Raw genomic sequence first — 21,648 nt, 5'->3', positions numbered from 1 at the left:
CTCTCTATGGTGAGAGCGGTCTACTTATGATTGCACAAATCTTTACAATGCTTGGAGTTGCCGACGATGTCGACGACGATGAGGACGACGACGAGACGGGCTGAAATCTGAAAATGCTAATGGCTGAAATCTGAAAATCGTTATCTGCTGAATTCTGACTCTATGTCGATGACGATGTCGATGCGACGACGACGCGCTAAAAACACAGATGCTGAAATCTGCGTTTTCCGGGCTGAAACTACAAACTTTTTTTTTTTTTTTTTCCGGAGAAAAAGATCCTTCTATTAGTTAATGAAAGCTGCCCATAGGGCTACATCCACCTCTGCAAGAGAGGGCTACAACAAACATGATGGGGAGACTCTCCCAATGAAAAAACAGCATATATACAATGGGCCTAAATCAAGAGATGGGAGGAGGGAAAAGCCACACAGGTGGACAATAGTGCCATCTGAGCACCCCCTGGACCATGGAGTAAAACGGCCCAGGGCGCCAGAGACGAAGGAAAGCCTCGCGGCGCTCCCGCATGCGGTCGGAGCTGCCCTGTAGTCCCTCAAGCTGTCCTCTGAGAGTGTGGATCAGCTCTAGCCAAAAGTCACGAACAGTCTCCGCTGGTGGTACACGGCGAGCCTCAAAGATGCGGAAACAACGGGCCCGCCAGATGAACCAGAGAGCTAGGCCGCTGATGAGCTCCCAACACTCCGCTCTCTCACTGCTCCACTCCTGTGGAGTAAGGTCTGTAGCAGGCTGGAGTGTAGGTCGACCCCCCTGTATCACTATCATCCTGCTGGTGGAAGATAGCTCAAACTGAAGTGCCGGGCCCGTGAGGGTGGACCAAGCCGCCGCCCCCCAAGTGTACTGTCGAGCCGTGGAGAGGGCAGGCATCAGCCGAAGAACTCGTAGCCACACCTGCTGGGCCGAGGGGCAGTCCCAAAGACAGTGTCGCTGACTCTCCACCAACTGGTCACAGGCTGTACATGCGGCCGAGAGACCACTATGTACAAGCCAGCTCCCTACTGCTGTGGCTCTGTGTGCAACCAACCACTGGAACAAGGTGACGCGCCTCGGCTGTCTGGAGTCCCACAGCCTCTGCCAAAAAGCTGCCAAGAACTCAACTGTGAGACCCTCCTCCTGCCAATGACGTGCTGCAGCGGGGCGGGCCTCTCTCTGTGGCTAAGCTGAGCTAGGCCTGAGGCCACTTTGTCTGCACGTGGAGCCTGGCTGTCCATGCCCTCTGTCCATAGAGCCTCGACCCTCTCTCTGAGTGCTAAGTCCAACAAGACCCACTCTAGGATGCGAAGCATCGTGCTCCCACTCCTCTGCCTGTCTGCCACTGTGAGGATCACTGGTGCATGGTCCGAGAAGGATGTCCCTGCCAGGATGCCCACTGATCCCCCCAAGTCACTAAAGTGGTCACTAGTGTAAAAGCGATCTATGCGCGATAGATTCACTCCTCCCACTCTGCGGTCCGATCTAGAGAAGGCAAGACTCTCTGGAGGCCTCACAAAGCCAGAATGCTGCCATGTATCCGAGACCCTCAACGTCATACAAAACCTCTCCCAAGCTGCTAACTCGACTCCATGCAAAGTAGCATGGCTGCCTCCGATCCTGTCAAAAGGGTCCTCCAACATGTTGAAGTCCCCTCCTACACACCACTGGTCAACCTGTGGCAAAGACTCAACAATCTGTGACCAAAACTCTGCACGAGCACTCGCCACATTGGGCGCATAGATGTTCAGGAAACCCACAAGGCTACCCTGAACCTGCATAGTAATCCACTAAGCCCTGCCTGGTACAATAATCCCTCTGCCCACAATGGCCTGCTGTAATGAGTCCGCAATAGTCATACATACCCCACCCTGGATGCCTCCAGGTCCAAAAGCAGCTGACCAAAAGGTATCATAGCGTCCACGCAAGATCTGACCACATCGCCGAATGCGGCTCTTAGACAAATGGTGCTCCTGAAGCATAAGGAGATCAATCTCTCCTCCCACAAGGCAACACTGAAGCTCCTGACGCAATCGGCCCCGCTGTCGCTGAAACTAGGGCCCACCTAGTCCCTGCACGTTCCACGAGACGATCCTCATGGGGAGCGAGAGAGAACAGATGCTGCCGCAGCAGCAAGACGAGCTATCTTCGAAGCAGGCTTGGATGGGGAGTAATCCGCATCCGAGCGTCCTCTAGATAGGCGAGAGACTGCAGTGAGTGCCTGGTCCAAGCCCAAGTAGAGCGAGCCGTGCGTAAAGCAACCTCCTCTGTCCAGGAGTCCTCATGAATGAATACATAGCAAGGCAAACACTGCGTATCAGCAAAAAAGTACACCACAATGTGTCTACATCCTGCAGAATCTGGGGGTGTCACCGCAAACTTGGCCAGTGGCCACAAAGTCTGCAGCAAATCTGTAATGCCAAGTTCTCCCATGTGGTGAGAGAACTCGAGAACCTGTGTATGCAACCATCCCACCACTGAGTCGAGGGACCACTCTGTCTCAGTCCTGCCACATAGGGGGAAGGAGAAACCAACTGCTGAGTCCAAGGCCTCTGTCCCCCTAGCGGCGAGGAACAAAGCGTAGGCTCTGAAGCAGGCTGCCTCGTGGTCTGCTGCGGAATCGCCAAGAAAACGAGTAAACCCGTAATCGAAGAAATCCCAGCGGCGTCGGAGGTCAAAGCTCGTCAAACCATGAGGGATAGCTGCAAGAGGAGAAGTCTGAATCTGCAGTGGGGGCCGCATGAAGGGCTGACCCTCTCTCGCTAGGCGACTCGTGGCGAAGGCGCTGCCAAGAGATCTCCTGGCCGCCGGCAAGGGTCCAGTCTCCTGAGCCGACTGTAGTACTGAAGCAGGAGGAGGGGGAGAAGGGGCTGGGGGGGGCGGGGGAGAGGAGAAGCGGGGTGGGGCGGCAGAGATATGGGGGGGGCGAGGTGGGGAGTGAGCGGTAGCAGAGGGCGGGGGAGGGCATGAGCAGGAGGAGGGGAGATCGGAAGGCGGAGCGGCTGGCGAGGGTGAAGCGGAGGCGGTGGCTGGCATAGGGGGCTCCTCCTGCTCAAGAGGACCAAAGCGGTTCCCCGTGGGAACCCACTGCTGCTGAGTAGGCACCTGAGGGCCACTCTGAGTGCCAGGCTGTCGCTGTGGCCCCTGGCGTCGACGGCCACGGGCCTGCTGCCACCCCTCCTCCGCTGGAGCCCCAGGCTCGGAGGGTGGCGCTGAATCTGTGCTCTGTGTCGCTGGCTGTGGCTGCGGCCCAGCCTTGGCAGGCTGGGGCTGAGGCTGGGTGCGGGTCGTGGTCTCCTCCGTGGACAGGCCTTCGCTAGGTGGCCCATCTGTCTGCAAATGAAGCATTGGTTCGGGAGACCCGAGTACTCCACACTCTGTCTAAACCAACCCCCACTCACCCGAGGCAGAAGGATGACCTTCGGGAGCGTGTGGGTATCTCTGACCAAAACTCGAACTGAAGGGATGCCAGCCGCCTTGGCAGCTACTGATGCTGCCGTACGAGGTGTCTCCAGGACAGTTCCGATGGCGGAGCCAATCCTAGAGAGAAGTGGAAGGTACTCCCTCCGTAAACCCGGAAAGCAGACTAAGATGGGGATGTCCGCCTCCTCTACTAGCACATCCGAAGACGGGTCAAAACCATGTCGCCATTGTCGAAAGTGGGCGCGTGATGCTCGGATGGCCAATGGACTCATAGCTATGACCTTGGAGGCCATCTCGGAAGTCTCGAACTCAATCTGGTAGTACCCTTGTCCGAGAATCTGGACATCCAAGATCTTGCCCACCTCTGCGAGGAGGCGGGCCTAGAGAAGGTCTCGCAGCTCTCCTCTGCTGGGACGAGTGCCGAGAACCTTGCAGATGACAGAAGTCGCCTGCAAGCGTTCTACCTCTGTGGCAAGGCTCGCTTGCTTTGCCGGCGTAAGAGCAAGTCGAATGGTGGGCTCAGCGGTCGGGCGAGGGGGCTTCATTGGAGTCCCTCTGCGGTGTAGCATGAGCCGCCATCTGTGTCTGCTACTGGTAAAGAAAAGGCGGAGGATCGTCGACGAAAGAAAGGGGGGGGAGACCTGTTGGACCGAGCACGTCAAAGGTGCTGGCGACGCCCGTCAAGCAAGAATGGAGAGGGAGAAGGCTAACGGTAAAAAGCAAGCGAGGGGGGCGGACAGTGGGAGGGGGCGGGCTGGCGAGGTTGACTGCGGGAGCTGCTTCGGGCTGGCTGGGCAGCAGGCAGCAACGGGGGGTAGCGTGAGGGGGGGGGGGGGGGGGGGGGGGGGGCGGCGGCAGGGAGAGCTGGCTGAGCTGGGCAACGGGCAGCTGCGGGCTGCCAGTGCAGCGGACAGCAGCAGGGGTAGCGCGAGGGGAAGGGGGCAGCGCGAGGTGGACAAGCGGGAGAGCAGCGCGAGGGAGTGAGGGAGGGCGATGGCGCAAGGGGGGAGAGGTGCGAGCTGCAGCGAGCCAAAAAGGAATGCGGTTCGATGTTAGTACTTCAACTTCTACTCGGGTCCCCTGTGTGCTCTTTGCTCTCTCCAAGAAGGTAATAGTGGAAAATCTGAAACTACAAACTTTGTTGGATCTGACCGTGCTGCGAAGATCCGCTGCACGAAGGTGAGACCTGAGAGGTTCAGGACTTGTTTTGCGATGTCTGACTGCTGAAAACTGAAAACGCTGATGCTATTGTGGATCTTGTCGCGATGGAACTGCAAAACGCCAAGGGCTGATGAAACCGGCCTGTACAATCCAAAAAGGGCGGTAGACTTTACTTCAAACCTTGATTTAGCTTTCACCCATTATTAGTCGTCTATTTTACCTGCGCTATAGTGACACAAGAGAGGGGAATGGGATACAGATGCTAGAATGCACCTGTATGAGAAGACCGACACCAGATTGGCCCCTAACTTAGGCGCCCCTTTCGGTATTTCTTTATTCTTTAAAAGAGGGAATAAATGTTGTGGATCCCTACAAGCTGCCCCGCACAAACTTGGCTGAATTTCAACTGTTCCGGCCTGATTTCGGCAGCATAACTGTACTAGGACCCTTCACAGTCAGTATTCCCACGCATTGACTGACTTTCCCGACGCATACGGGCACTTTGCAAAACCTGGCGAGAATCTGCAGCACGCTGAATTCTCTGTTTTCAGCCCTGAAAATGTGCCAGATCACCTGTACAACGGTCCCCTTGCGTCCCCGAACCTCCTGGGGGTATTAGGGTCCGTTTAGGGCCAAAACCCTAAACCTGCAAAAATACACAGCAGGCTGTAATTCACTGTTTCGGGCTCCGTTTCGCGTGCCGGTCGCATCCGTAGCAAGTCCTCGAGCTCCCGCACCTGTAGGGCTACTTGCCCTTTGAATCGGACGAGATTTCTGGCGTGAAACCTCTCCGAATTCACCTGTACCTGCGGGGGAATTAGCCGCTAGCTAATCCAGTACCTGTGCAAGAGGCTCTTGCCTCGGCAATCGCGCATGAACCCACACAGTTGTACATTGGTCAAATGAAGAGCCCACTAGAGGGGCATAACATACTGCCAAAGGGGAGAGAGGGCAGTGCGTAGCATGCAGGGCATCACTCCTGGCACCGCACTGTGCATAAGAGGGAAAGCAAGCACTCCATAGCTCTTAACCTGTGACAAATCTGAAAATGAGGCTCTCCCCCTCCTAAATTCAGCGCCACTTCTTGTTGCATGAGGCAAGTGCACCAGAAGGTGCCACTTGGCACATTTATAAGCATTTTCCCGTTTCGGGGTTGCCGTCTAAAAATATCCCAACCGGTTGCCCAGTTGACTTCACGGCAGAGTAAGAAAATGTTCCCCTTGTCATTCCGGAGGTAATGACGTCAACACATTTTCAGGTCCCAAAATAGCAGTTCCCTAAATTTTAGGAGATGCTGCCATTGTATCTTTCTAGGTCATCCGACCCTCTTTGTACAGTGCGGCCACATCCAGAACTGAAATGTAGCCTCTGTAGCAAAGGATTCCACTTTGGCTAGTCAATGACCCCACTTGGCTAACCATAGTCCTTGTCCAACCTTAGTGGTCTCTTGCCCTCAGGCCTGGACTCCCTCTGGACAGTTCCACACTAGCTATGCAATGCAAGGCAGTTAGATTTCCCGAGGGGTGTTTCCAAAAAGTGAAAGTAAATAGATAATAAGAAAGAAATCAACAAAAAGGATAGATAGTAGTCACACGCTGGTGACAGCTGATCTGCAACCAAAACACTAGGGCTGAATTCTGTTATCTGCGGAGGAAATCTACTAACGCTAGGGCTGATCTGCTGTTGCTGTCGAATCTGCTAATGCTAGGCCTGATCTACTGTGTCTTATTGTCGCCGGGCTGATCTTCAATGCAAAAACGCCAGGGGGCTGTTCATGCTGAAAAACGCTAGGCCTTGCGGGGGTCTGCTGGCTAAAAACGCTATGTCTCCTGCCGAGGGTTCATGCTGAGAAGGTGTCTGCTGAACCTTGGTTTGTTAGGTGTAGCGGAATGAATGTTGAACTTTGCTCAAGATGAGTGCTCCGAACTATGCTCAAGGTTCCTTTGTTCTTATGGAAGGGAGAGCCTTCCGTTCTTAACAAGAGAGTGCAATGGACACAAACAAAGTAAATGGACACTGTGCGTGAGTGTATGAGACTGAGAGATAGAGAGAGAAGAGAATACAACACCAGAGACGTTGTAAAACCCTCCTCCAAGGGCCCCACTCTCGTTGGCGAGAGTGGTCTACTATTGATTGCACAAACCGGTACAAAGTGGATGCATGTGACTGATGCGAGTCTAGGCTATGTAGATGTCGACGACGGGGATGATGAGACCGACGCTATGGCTGAAATCTGATGCTCTTTATCTAATGCTGTCCAAAAACGCTAATGGCTGAATTCTGCTGGGACCAAAAACGCTGGTTTGGCTGAATTCTGCTGGCTGAAAAACCGCTGTTTTGGGGCGGTCAAAACGCTGAAAATCTGCTGCTATGCACTGCTGAAAACGCCAGGGTTGCGGGCAATCATGGTATGCTGAAAAACGCCAGCGAGGGAGGATCTATGGCGATGAAGATCTGCTGATGGAAAACGCTAGGGAAGGGGAGTCTTGGCAATGATGCTCTTGATCAAAAACGCTAGAGGATGGGAGGTCTTGGCAAGGATGAACTTGATAAAAAACGCTAGGAAGCTGAGGTTCTTGGTTGGAGGGAAAACGCCCAAGGGTTGGTCTTGCTGAGAGAGAGGGGGAACCTGCTGCCTATGGCCTGTGTTCTCCTTGCTCTTCTGCCAATTAGTGCTAGCCTAGGTTTGCTTATATACAAACTTATTCAATTTGCCCTACCTACTTTCCAACAAAAGTCACTTAAATTAATAAGTGAAAAATGTCAAAAATAGGGAAAATAGGTTAAATGCACTGGAAAATTCTCCTGATGGATTCTGATGGGAATGCTTATGATCATGTTGTGTGCAACTAAAGGATATGCATCTACACTAAGTGCCTTGGCATGCACGGTCTGCGAACAGACTCACAAAAGTGCCAGAACACTTACTAATCTAGAATGACTGGACTGACGGAACCCTTGTCGTGTTGTAGCTTGTCCACGGACACATAGGGTTGGATGTCACGTGACATCCCCTTCTATTCAAAGTGAGGTACTAGTACCGAACTGTATGGCGTCGAGGGAGATAGCCAATAGCATCCGGAATCCTGAAAGAGACTCTTCGCCGGCCCACTCAGATGTGTGGGTCGTGCGGTACTTTAACTTCATAAAGGTCTGCAACGCTTGCTTCTTTGGGCCGCGTAGAAAGCGACACAAAGTCTTCTGTGGCTCCTTCAATGCTTCAACTTCGTCGGAGTCGTACTTCTTTCTTCTTCAAGAATCTCCATTGCTGAAAATTCCTGAAACCATTTCCAACACAAAACCATGAACGTACCTATTCCATGTAAGGTGACTGGAAAAAATCTTGTCTTCCTAAAAGACTGTGCATGCAATGTAGATGAACGAAGAGACGGAGTGCCAAGCCGTTCATCACACACACGCAAGCAATGAGATCGAATCTTTCTCTTCTGATCTAAAGCAATCAACTATGGCAATTTACAACGGAAATGCCCATGCTTGGTGCTCATACTTTCATGTGCTCGTTCTACGAATGTGTCATGCCAAGGAAGAGACATGGAATGTGACTTCCTTACATATATACTTTTCAGCTTTTCATGAACAATCCGCATACATTCGTGCTCATTCATGAGTGAAACGTGCTCAACGTACAATATGTCATGCCTAGGAAAAGGGATCACATAAAGACGCTGACGAAAATACAGGAAAGGATCACGAATGAAACACTCGAACAATGCGTGCGTATGAATCATGAGAACTCATAATACTTCCTGTGAAGGTTCTTTGAACCTAGGCTCGAGAGCCAAGATTGGTTCTTCCTGAAGGGGTGCTTTGGACCTAGGCTCGAGAGCCAAGATCGATCCTTCGTGATTGATCGAATCTACAACGAGGTTAGCTTCGCTAGAAAAAGCATCAACTAACTCATCATCCTTGTGAACAATCACGTCATCTTCATGCAAATCATCATGCTTGTGAGAAATCACATCTTGATCATGCTTGTCATTGTCATCTTCATTCAAATCATCATGCGTATCATCATGCAAATTCCGTGTGTCATGCTTGGGAGAAGAAGAGTGTTATGTCCTGCTCATAGGAGAGGGGATCTAGCCCAGATGTCGTCGGGATGGGCGTCCAGTGTCCGGGCGGACGTAGTGTGAACACGACCAGTGTGGCCGGCCATTATTATAAAAGGGGGGCCAAGGCCTCATTTACACTTATCGACCCCCACTGGCAGAATGCCAGTGGTTAGCCCGCGAGGCTAGGAGTGCGCGAGGTCACCTCGAGGAGGTGAGGCCGGGTGGTATGGGACGCTCGGTCTTACAGGTGCACGCCTTGGCCCCAGCACGGGGGAGCTGCCGGATGGTGGCTATGGTCGGGTGGTTCGTCCGACGTGTATCTGTAGGCGGTCCGTGTAGCTGGGAGATCCATCTCCTCATTCGTTTCATGGTATCAGAGCCGGCTTGGCTGCACGAAGGACCGTGTGCACACCTGCAGACTGATTTAAGTCGGATAGTCTTTATTTCATGCAATTTTCGATGATATAATTGTTTAATTGACTATTTTCTTCTCATGAGTATGTTTGCAGGTGTAAATTGATACTATGTTGCTGATTTTTGATAAAAATCAGCAAATTGGCGGGTGAAACTGTTGAAAATTCGAGGGTTACTCGTTGATTTTACTGGTTTTCGATGAAAATCAGTATGTTGCTTATTAATTCGCTGATTTTGGATTAAATTCAGCATACAGTATGTTTTTTTTTTTTTTAAACAACCCTCTGTAATCTCCTTCTTTGTGCGAAGCATAGAGAGAGAGAGAGAGAGAGAGAGAGAGAGAGAGAGAGAGAGAGAGAGAGAGAGAGAGAGAGAGAGACCGCTGGTCAATCTCTGTAAACTCTCAGAGAGAGAGAATGAGAGATTTACCTCTCTCTTCTGCCTGCGCACTTCAAGCTTGCAAGGGAGGTACAAGGCAGAGCAAGTGAGAGGATGCGTTCTCCTCCACGTTGGTTGCTTCTCCACGCTGGCTCCCAATCGGCACATCCTTTGTGTGCTAGCCACGAGCAGGCACGTGCAGTTGTTTCCCTCTTTCTCTCCACACGGCATCCGTACAGAGCAAGCAGCGTTCAATTTTTTTAGGCAGCGCTGGAGTTTTTTTACGCTGTCTTATTTTATGGCCAAGGATTTTTTAAACTTCTTTTAAGTGACTTGGTCACTTGAGGTTTTTTTAAGTATAATCAGGACACTTTAAATTTTTAAGTTAAAGTGTGAACCCTGCATATTGTTAATAAATCACTTACAAAGACTTCAAAAGTCTACAGAGATCTCTCTTTTCACTCCTCTGCTCGTCACCTGAGCTCTCCCTCTCTCACCTGCTCGCGCTCTCGCACTCCCGCCATCACTTGCTCGCCTTCAAACGCTCACGCTGACGCGTGGAGCTCCTCGAACTTCAATGTTCCACGACCAAAAAGTGTAGAAAAGGCCCAGCTTTGCGTGCAAATTCCAGTTTTTTCACGCACTTCGCCATGGATTCCTTCAGCTCAGATGTGCAGTGTGACGACACGCCAGGTAACATTCAAATTCCATTCACGCATGCTCTCTACACATGGATTACAAGCACTTTCTAGAGTTTCGACCAGCATGTTACCGCTCTGGAAAACGCGAATGTTCAGACGAACCTTCGCTTGGCCTCTCTCGAAGGGGTCGTACAGGGGCTCAATTCCCGACTTTCTACTCTCGAAAATATGGCTCAGTCGACGACTGCACGTATTTCCGAGGGCGAAACCCATCTCCAACAATTGCGGATGTAGCTTGCTGCTTTTGGCCGTTTGCAGGGTGGTCCGACTACCACAATTCCGTACAAAACTACAAATTTCTCAGGTGAAGAGAAGGAGTGTACGGAACTGGCCATGAATAACTGGTTGCACCAGTGGACCACATACTTTGATCTCCATGGGGAGCATGATGAATGGAGGATTCAGACGATTCCTCTCTATCTGCGCAGTAAGGCGCTTACCTGGTGGCGTGACATGACAGAGAAGCCTACGACGTGGGCTAACTTTTGTGTGAAATTCAAGAGGGAATTCGCCGAAATGGACCCTTTGAAAGCTTATGCCAAACGGCAGTGTCTTTCGATGAAAACTCTGTCCTTTGATAAGTATACGACGGCTTTCAAAGAGGCGCTCACCTTCTGCAAGGTGGATTCTACGCACACTATGCACATGTATCTGCTGGGACTACATGAGGATTACCGTTGGGCCTTGAGCAAAAATAAAGCCCGACTGATGTCGAGGATGCAGTGGCAAAGGCTAGGACGTTCCATTTAATAAATGGAGCGAATTATGAGAAGAAAAGAATTGCAGACCATCAATCCGGTGAGGGTGCTTCGAGGAAGCAACCTCGATTCCAACATAAGTCCAAATCACCGCCAGATCTTCTCAGGAGAAGAAGAAAGCCAGAAATGCTTCAGTTGCGGATGCAGTGAAGAAGGGGGCTTGCTTCGGATGTGGCCAAACGGGTCACCAAATCAAAGATTGCCCCAAGAAGAAGACGAAGAAACCGTAAGGCCGTCCTTCGGTTCAAATTCACGAGATCTCAAGTAACTCTGATGTCATTCAAGTTGAAATCCATCATTTAGCGCACAGTTCATGCACTAATTGTACTTTTAGCACCAAAGTGTTTGATAAACACGATCTTCTCCGTTTCCCCGAGAAGATCAATGGTCACGACGTGACCGTACTCCTTGATAATCAAAGCTCACACAATTTTGTGGATGCAAAATTGGTGCAAAAGCTCAGCCTACGGACGCAGGACAGTGACCATGAGTATCGCGTGAAGATGGCTCATGGCATGGATACGGATGTATGGAATCGGATGGTTCCAGACTTGTCGCTCGAGCTAGCTGATTACAAAGAGAACCTGGATTTCCACATCATGCGCTTGGACAGAGCAGATGTTATTTCAGGAATTCCATGGTTTATGATAAACAAGACTCATTGTATATAGACTATGTACATCAGTCTCTTGTTTTTGTTAAGCAGAACAAGCCTCATGTATCTGTGTCGCTTTGTAATCAGAAGTCTGTAAATAATGGTTTTGCAATACCAGTTGTTGCTGCTTTGGAAATGTATAAAGAAATAAAGTCTTCTGATGTTGACTTTTATCAATGTGTACCATCTGCTTGGTTTGATTCATTAGTGCTTGGTACTTCTGTCACCACTAAATTTCGTAAAAATGTTTCATGTTCTTCTATTGAACTTAGGGATTCCGACGAATCCAACCATATCCGAGAAATCATGACTCATTTCAAGGATGTTTTTCCTAATGATCTACTTCCTAGCTTGCCACCTTCAAGAGGAGTAGATCATGGCATTGAGTTGGTGGCTGGAAGCCAACCCTTCTCAAAGCAACCCTATCGGTTTAGTAAAACCGAAGAGGACGAGATTCAGCGACAGCTAAAAGATTATCTCGGCAGGGGTTTTGTTCGACCAAGTAAGTCCCCGTGGGGAGCGCCAGTGTTACTTTCTCGGAAGAAGGATAACACTATGCGCTTCTGCGTGGATTACAAGGAGTTGAATAAGCTCACTGTCAAGAACAAGTATCCGCTCCCGCGCATGGACGATCTGATAGATCGGCTCCATGGAGCGTTGTATTTTACGAAGATAGACCTGCGATCAGGCTATCATCAGATACGGATCAAACTGGAAGATATTCCTAAGACAAGCTTCCATACGCGTTATGGTCACTACGAGTTTTTGGTCTTGCCTTTCGGTTTGACCAATGCTCCAGCTACGTTCCAGCAGATGATGAATGATCTGCTGAGACCATTTTTAGGCAGCTTCGTTGTTGTATTTCTCGATGATATCTTGATCTACAGCCGAAGTTTGTCTGAGCACCTAGTGCATATATGCACTGTTCTCGAAGTACTGAGAACTGAGAAGCTTTATGCTAAGGCTTCTAAGTGTGAATTCTTTAAGAAAGAGCTTCTGTACTTGGGTCACATCATTACTCGCGATGGAATTCGCGTCGACCGTGAAAAGTTGGATAAAGTGCGAAATTGGCCCATTTTGAAGAATGTACGCCAAGTAAAGTCCTTTTTAGGCTTTACTGGATTCTTTTGCAAGTTTATCAAGGATTACTCTAAAGTTGCTGCTCCACTTATGCAACTTTTAAAAGGAGGGGTGAAAGGGCCGAAGACTTCGGGTCCTCATCGTAAAGGTAATCCCCCTGTTGTCTAGAATGAGAGTCTCGACGAGAGCTTTCGGACACTAAAGCACTTGGTGACTACTGCGCCAATATTGAAAATTGTGGATCCTAGCAAACCGTTTGTGGTTGAAACGGATGCTAGTGATTATGCTATTGGTGCGGCATTATACCAGGATGGACGTCCTGTTGCGTATGAAAGTAAGAAGCTTTCTGACGCTGAGATACGTTATCCAACGTATGAGAAGGAGCTTTACGCCGTAGTCCACGCCCTGAGAAAATGGCGGCACTACTTGTATGGCTCTACGTTTGTTGCATGGACAAATCATCGGTCCTTGCGCTATATCTGTGATCAGGGTGATCTCAGAGGCCGGAAGGCTAGATGGGTGCAAGAGTTTGACTTTGAGATCCGTTATAGAAAAGGATCCAACAATCGAGTTGTCGATGCACTCAGCAAGATTCCTAAGGTTAATGCCTTATCTATGGCTGAAATCTCGATGGATTTCTATCTCTCTCTCCGAGGGCTATGTCGTTCCGATGGCCATTTTGGCAAGATATGGAACGAGGTCGAAGCGGGGCATGACTCGCATACAAGCTTGGGTGGTCTGGAGACCCAAGAGAGTCGTGCTCGAGAGGCGAGACAGCAACAATATTCCATTAGAGGTGGACTATTGTTCAGAAATGGTAAAGCCTGCGTGCCGGCAATCGATGAGATTCAACAAAGGATTTTGTGCGAATGTCACGATGTTCCTAGCGTTGGGCACCCAGGCATCCAGAGAACTTTGACTTTGGTCAAGCGATATTTCTATTGGCCAAGAATACGCTCTTACATAGAGAGCTATGTGAAGAGATGCGCTCAGTGTCAGGTCAATAAGGCAGAGCGCCTTAAAAAAGCTGGCCTGCTACATCCATTGGAAATCCCATATGCCAAGTGGCAGAGTATTTCCATGGACTTCATCGTTGGTTTGCCAAATACTAGTCGGGGCAATGAAGCTATTTGGGTTGTGGTCGATAGACTCACAAAAATGGCGAAGTTTATACCAACGAAGTCGACAGTTAAAAGCCATGAGTTGGCAATTTTATTTGTCGATCAGCTTTATAAGCTGTATGGTCTCCCGGAAGATATCCTCAGTGATCGAGATATTAAGTTCACTGGCCGATTTTGGCGAGATGTCTTTGCTCATCTTCAGACGAAGTTGAGTATGTCGTCTTCTGATCATCCTGAGTCCGATGGACAAACTCAGAGGATGAACCAGACATTAGAAGACATGTTGAGAGCCTATGTCTCTCACAGGCAGTCTGATTGGGAAAGGTATCTTCCACAGTTAGAGTTTGCCTATAATAGTAGCAAGCATTTTGCTATTGGATTTAGCCCGTTCATGCTGATGTATGGATTTGAGCCTAAATCCCCAATTGCTATTGGCTTAGAGAAAGTCAAGGAACGCCAAGCTCGTGATTTCCTGTATGACATGCAGGAAATGCTCGAATGCTAAGGATAGTATAAGAACGGCTCGTGATTGAGTCACTACTTATGCTAATCAAAAGAGATCTCCAAGGACTCTAGATGTGGGACAATGGGTCTATCTGAAGATACCCAAGGATTCCAAGACTATGCGAACAGGAAAACATTATAAGCTTTCAGCTAGATATTGTGGTCCGTTCCAGATCACAAAGAAAATTGGCCAAGTTGCCTACAAACTAGCTCTTCCTTCGGATGTTAGTGTACATTCAGTGTTTCATGTCAGCCGCCTTAAAGTCAAATTGGGCGAAGCCGACGTGGTTGTGCCTATCAAGGAAAATGTGTGGCAAGATATGCAAACTGAGTATATTCCTCGAGAACCAGAAGCAGTTTTAGATCATCGTACCCGTCATTCACGTCAAAAAGCTTACGACGAGTACTTAATTAAATGGAAGGGTCAATCTGAAAGGTTTGCTACTTGGGAACCTGTTAGAGCTTTGAAGGCTCACTATCCCCACTTCATTGATGAGGACATCAATGGTTCTTAAGGGGGGAAGTATGTTATGTCCTGCTCATAGGAGAGGGGATCTAGCCCAGATGCCGTCGGGATGGGCGTCCAGTGTCCGGGCGGACGTAGAGTGAACCCGGCCAGTGTGGCCGACCATTATTATAAAAGGGGGGCCAAGGCCTAATTTACAATTATCGATGCAAGTGGTTAGCTCGTGAGGCTAGGAGTGCGCGAGGTCACCTCGAGGAGGTGAGGCCGGGTGGTATGGGACGCTCGGTCTTACAGGTGCACGCCTACATCCTCGGACGTTGGCCCCAGCACGGGGAGCTGCCAAATGGTGGCTATGGTCGGGTGGTTGGTCCGACGTGTATCTAGATTCTATAGGCGATCCGTGTAGCTGGGAGATCCATGTCCTCGATCATTTCAAAGAGACTGAGAGAGTCTCCTTTTCCTGATTCTGTGCAAACTGCGCGTGCACAATAGAAAAAAGTCGCCACAATTCTTTCATGTGTTGGTCGCCCTTCTCTTGTCTTGCTTTGATCTCGCGATCAAATGCTGCTTGTCATTCTTTGTTCTCGCGATCAAATTTTGCTTTTCTTTGTTCGCGCGCTCGTGCTCACGCTCTATGGCTGCCATTCATTCTTCGTATCTACGCTCTATGGCTGCCATACTTTCGTCACTTTCTAGCTCCTTGTCAAAAGCCTCCATAGGAGTTAGTGTAATCCTTGGCGTAGAAGGGGAAGTGGGAGGGTCGGAAAACCTCCTGGTAGGGAAAATTCTTCTTCGCCTCTCTCATGCTCATCACCTCCAAGCGAAGTATCCATTCTGCTTCGAGTGATGACCATCCACTGAAGTTGTGGGTTCTTGTGGGTTCTTGTGGTCTTGGGTTCTTAAGTTCACGAGGAACTTGGGTTCTTGGGGGTCTTGGTTCTTGAGGGTCTTGAGGGTCTTAATGTTCTTGCGGGTCTTGAGGTTCTTGAGGTTCTTCTTTAGCTTGGAATCTATGTTCGAGAAGGATCTTCTCTTCATCCGAGTTTTTGCTCTTTTCTGCGGGCGCACCCCTTGGCGGCCTTGCGCTCACCCAAGGTTGCTTTTTCCCACCTCACGTTGATTGGCCGGCCGCTAAGTGCACGGTCCGCTCTCAATGAGTGAAAAGAGGCACAAGGGGAGACTGGACAAGCCCTTCTTTCTTGGGATTCCTGTCACTCTTCAAAAACACGATTAGGAATCGACACGCCCAAGTGAACTTGGGTTCGTGCGACCGCAACAAGCAAAAAAAATTCTTGTGATTCTTGTGGTTCTTTCCTTAAGTGATATAGAACACTGCCAAAGCTCTGATACCAATGTTAGGTGCAGCGAAATGAATGTTAAATTTTGCTCAAGATGAGTGCTCCGAACTGTGCTCAAGGTTCCTTTGTTCTTATGGAAGGAAGAGCCTTCCGTTCTTAACGAGAGAGTGCAATGGACACAAACAAAGTAAATGGACACTCTGCGTGAAAGTGTATGAGACTGAGAGATAGAGAGAGAAGAGAATACGACACTAGAGACGTTGTAAAACCCTCCTCCAAGGGCCCCACTCTCATTGGCGAGAGTAGTCTACTATTGATTGCATAAACCGATACAAAGTGGATGCATGTGACTGATGCGAGTCTAGGCTATGTCGATGTCAACGACGGGGATGACGAGACCGACGCTATGGCTGAAATCTGATGCTCTTTATCTGCTGTCCAAAAACGCTAATGGCTGAATTCTACTGGGACCAAAAACGCTGGTTTGGCTGAATTCTGCTGGCTGAAAAACCGCTCTTTTGGGGCGGTCAAAACGCTGAAAATCTGCTGCTATGCACTGCTGAAAACGCCAAGGATGCGGGCGATCATGGTATGCTAAAAAACGCCAGCGAGGGAGGATCTATGGCGATAAAGATCTGCTGATGGAAAACTCTAGGGAAGGGGAGTCTTGGCGATCATGCTCTTGATAAAAAATGCTAGAGGATGGGAGGTCTTGGCGAGGATAACCTTGATCAAAGACGCTAGGAAGCTGAGGTTCTTGCTTGGAGGGAAAACGCCCAAGGGTTGGTCTTGCTGAGAGAGAGGGGGAACCTGCTGCTTGTGGCCTGTGTTCTCCTTGCTCTTCTGCCAATCAGAGCTAGCCTAGGTTTGCTTATATACAAACTTACTCAATTTGCCCTCCCTACTTTCCAACAAAATTCACTTAAATTAATAAGTGAAAAATGTCAAAAATAGGAAAAATAGGTTAAATGCACTAGAAAATTCCCCTGATGGATTCTAATGGGAATGCTTATGATCATGTTGTGTGCAACCAGAGGATATGCATCTACACTAGGTGCCTGGGCATGCACAGTCTGCGAACAAACTCACAAAAGTGCCATTACTAATCTAGACTGACGGGACTGACGGAACCCTTGTCGTGCTGTAGCTTGTCCACGGACACATAGGGTTGGATGTGTCACGTGACATGGTTCCTGCTGCCTCTTCTGCCAGAAAGTGCTAGCCCTAGCTTTCTTATATACAAGCTTAGCAAAATTGCCCTACCTAGTTTCCAACAAAAGTCACTTAAAAATAATAAGTGAAAAATGTCAAAAATAGGGAAAATAGGTCTATGCACTGTAAAAATGCTCTTGATGGGTTCTTATGGAAATCTGATGATCATGCTGTGTGCAACCAACGGATATGCATCTACTCTAAGTGTCTGGACATGCACGTTCTGCGAACAGACTCACAAAAGTGCCAGATCACTTCCTAAGCTAACTGAACAGAACCCATGTCATGAAGTAGCTTGTCCACGTATACATAGGCTTAGATGTGCACGTGACATCTCTCTTTAAATTTTGCACGTGTTTCTTAGAGCTCATCTTGGGAGATCTTTGGCATATGATTAAAATGAAAATATATTTGAAACTTTTCTCCACGTTATGTTGTGCACACACAATATACCGGCGCAGCTCGCTAAAACTCAAGCCATCCTCGTGGCCCACTCATCCACTTCTACACAGCCATGCATTGTCATGGAAACATTAAGTCTTGTCTGTCAAAGGTGGCAGTGGAAGATGCAATGAAGACAAGGACTAGATCGTGATCCGGTGGGTACCTCGACTCCGATCTAGAACACCTGCAATGCCAAACACATGAACAAGACACACCTGTGCAAAAGAGAGATCACTGAGATAGAGAGAGAAAGGATATCTGAGAGAGAGAGAGAGATCTGGGAAAGGCTCTCCATTGCTGATAACAATCTGCTCATACAAGTGACCAAGGGTGGTCCGGCATAGAACTGACATGCCAAATGGATCGACCCGAGGTGCACATGCTTGCCACTACTACTGACACTACCAACTGCTCCTGCACACGAGACCACTGTCACGGCCTCAACATGCGCATCACCTCCAACATGCTCTGAGAGCATAGATTGGGTGCATCTCCTCTTGGCTAAATCTAAATGTGGATCTAGATCTCAGTCAAGGAAACTTGCTCCTCCATGGGCACAAGGCCTGTGAAAGGCTGCCTTGAGAAGGTATTCGTTGCACCATAGAGATGATCTCCGAGCACTGCATCTGCTGCCCATGAAAAACGCTAGGACTGAACTGCTGAGCAAAAACGCTGGGCTGATCCAAGCCAAAAACACTGGCTGTTCTGCCTCTCCACCAAGCCCCTTTGGGACATCCAAGGGAGGGCGCCCCCCTCTAGGCACAACTGCAATGTTGTAAGAGGTGACCCTCCCCCTGCATATATACATGCTGCCCCAACCTGCCCAACGCAGCCAGAAGGCTCCATAACCTAGCATAAATCCCAATAAATGGAAAAAATAGGGCAAGATAGGAGCAGCTATCCCTAGTGCTCCTAGTGCTCTAAGAAAGCACTGAACTGCAAGGAAAAGGAGAAACCTCCTAAGGGCAAAAGGAGCACAGTAGACCATGGAACTGAACCAAAACCCAAGGCTAAACACAACCCGCCATGAGAAAACCTACCTCACGCTGGCCGGGCACAACCACAAAACAGGCCTCGCTCCCTAGCATCTGTCCCTGGGAGAAATTGGGACCGACTGGACAAATCCGGAGAGATACATGAACTCTAACATTGTCCACTTGCCCAAATAAAGAATTTTGGGGGAAAAGAAAGAAAATCACCAGAAAAAGAAAACATAAAATACAATAATAATAAAATAAGTAAAAGCCACTACACACCTCCTCTAATTAGAGGCAAAATGTTTCTTAAGACACCGAAAAACATTGAATTGCAATAGACTTTCTTTCCACAAATTCTACACATGGCCCGTCATTGCTTCAACTTCAGCCCACATGGCTACTGCTTACCTCGTCACAATTAAAAACTTTTCCTCCTGATTTAGCATACCTTTTAAAAAGTCTGGTTCTAGATGACATAGAGTTTCAATGTAGACAATACTAAACGCAATCATTGCTTTCAAGCTCACGGCCAAGTTATAGAAATTGCACACAGCTGTGAATTCGGCACCATACAATGAAAAGCAAGAGGGTGATTCAAGAAGGTGGAGCCTATGTGTCAGAGAGCAGAGAACAGCTTCCAAGATTTGAAACCAGTCACCCCATAATCAAACCATGTACCAGCTAAGCAAATGCTGTTTGCTGTTGGAGTGATTGTGTTCTTGGTTTAAAAACTCACAGCAACATTTAAACTAAGCTCATTTCATCCATTTGCGTGACCCAGCTATGCCAAAGAGTAGAACAGCCTCCCATAGACGAAGAGAAAATCTCTATGCCATTTTGGACAAATGCATTAAGGCATTACAAATCTCAGGCAATGAAGCTCACGATGTATGCAAATAGCCCAATGCAGAAAAAATTCTCGATAAAGCACTATCCAAGCGAGTAGGTGCCAATGTGAGGTGTGTGTGTGTGTGTGTGAGAGAGAGAGAGAGAGAGAGTGTGTGTTACCCGTTGAGAGCCTCCACGCTCGCCAGGAATGGAGTTGAGAAGGGACCAATCCACTCTTGCCACTTGATCGACGAGGGCGAGGGGCTGCAGGCCTACCACAAGAGGCGCCTCTGCATCGCTCTTCTCGAGCTGCTGCTCCACACCCATCTTCTGATTCGCGCTCTGGCTCTCGTGTCCCCCCGCCCTCCCTTGCTCTCAGCCGCTTCAGCTGTTTCGCATCTCCTGCTGCCGAATGTCTTTCCCGGAACTCAAGACTTTAGAGGGGGGCAAGAAGAGGGGGGGTGTCACACGGCCAGCGAATAGCTGGCCTCCAAACCATGTCAACGGACGGCCAGCTTCTTCAAGCATTGGCCATCTGCAAACGTGAGCATGCGGAGAGAGGCGGCAGCGCTTGAGTGGTAGGCGGAAGCTCTAACACTTATGTGATTTCAATTCGTTGTGGAGAATGGCCAAGGGCCGGGTGTCAGAGCAAATTAGCTAACCACTTTCAAGAGGTGCGCACATGGAGCTCATCTTGAATTGCAGCGGCAAGAAAGAACGACGTGGCAAGAATCTCCAACGCGCTGCGGCAAACCCGTCAAAGTAGGGCTTGGGACGTAGTTAGCCATTGCAGCCCACCAATCTCGCAAAAAGCAAAGGGGAGAGAGAGCGTGTTCGATGGAGATGGGGTAGATTGTGTGCGTGAAGAAGGCTTGGCGGCAGTGTGCTAAATTTTCGGCTGCGCAGAATTCCTTGCTAGTAAATCGTCATGTGTGCACCCTTTCAAAGAGATATTGGAGCCATAGTGACTTAAGTTATGCCAACCATGTAGCAATGTGTCCACAATATGGTGCGAATGGCCCCTAGAGGCGGACTTTCCTATACATATTTAAGGATGCCCCTCTATATACAACTATGATGTGAGGACACAAGTAGTCCTACAAAAGATGGCACAAGGACCCCTATTCATCTTTAAATAGGGGGTTGAATGGGAGGAGTGCCTTGTCACTGAAACCTCGGGTCTCTCATTGGTATCAGAGCAAAGGGAGGAGAAAAGAGGGCGTTGCTTTGTTTTTTTTTCATGCATGAAAGCCAAGCTCTCTCTCTCTCCCTCTCTCAATCCATTGTGCGTGTAAAGCCCCTTACACACATGCTCTGTCGATGGTCGACTTGCATGAAACCCAACGCGAGTGGGCAAATTTGAAGTGCATCAACACTCTAGGCGTTTCACAACATAGGCCATCTCCTCTTTGCCAAGGAGACGCAATCTGTTTCACTCCTCAGTAGAGCCGATATCACTCGTCGATTGAAGAAGCTTCTCATTTTCCCGTTTTAATTTTAAATGGCACTTTTCTAAAACCACCCTAAGGGGCTTATCCAGGCCAAGCTAATCCGCGAGTACAAACAACTCCACAGCAGTGGTTCGGTTTGTCGAGTTGGATTGAGGTTGGATTATGGCAAAGACGGCACATGAAGTATAGACCTGCAAAAGTTTGTAGAACAATCAGAACTTCAAAATTCCTTAATCAACATGATCACTTGTAGAACAAGTTTCTGACAACCAAATTTGAAGATTAGAAGAACTTCGGCTACATGCATGGTCGTCGCATGTACGTGCATGCGCCGACCGTGCCCGTGCCAACTTTTGCAATATTACAAGTGTGTCTTGTTCCTGTAAAACGACTACATGTATGCCAGTTTTGGGGTTCTAAACTTGAGTGCTCAGACTTCAGAAATTGAGGTTATTCATTTCCTTCTGTAGCAAGCATAGCACCATGGCTTTAAACATTCCAAACACCCATCACTTCGCCTTCGATCAGGGTTCACCTTTTGCTGATTTTGTTAATCCCACCCTTGATATCTGCATGGCCGATACAAACAAGGATGCAATTAGTTAAAGATTACGCGAAACTTGTTGCTCCTATGACTGGGCCACTTAAAAGGCAAAGACAAAGCTTTCTTTTGGGGAGCTAAACAACATTATAGTGCTGATAAGCTCAAGGTGTCTTTA

General features: G+C 48.9%; 1 protein-coding gene across 1 annotated transcript in view; it reads right to left on the bottom strand.

Moving 5' to 3' along the window:
* The window catches only part of LOC147427757 (pfkB-like carbohydrate kinase family protein), a 29,040-nt gene extending 9,081 nt beyond the window's left edge, over window positions 1-19,959 (bottom strand). The window contains exon 1 of the mRNA XM_086496724.1: window positions 19,659-19,959. Within this exon, the coding sequence (XP_086352850.1) occupies window positions 19,659-19,805 (147 nt within the window). The 5' untranslated portion in view covers window positions 19,806-19,959. The remainder of the gene's footprint in view (window positions 1-19,658) is intronic.
* Between the last annotated feature and the right edge of the window lie 1,689 nt (window positions 19,960-21,648).

The sequence above is a fragment of the Adiantum capillus-veneris genome, chromosome 23 (assembly GCF_014529385.1).
Source record: "Adiantum capillus-veneris isolate H3 chromosome 23, ASM1452938v2, whole genome shotgun sequence".
Taxonomy (NCBI): domain Eukaryota; kingdom Viridiplantae; phylum Streptophyta; class Polypodiopsida; order Polypodiales; family Pteridaceae; genus Adiantum; species Adiantum capillus-veneris.
This window is presented reverse-complemented; position numbering and strand designations above follow the sequence as displayed.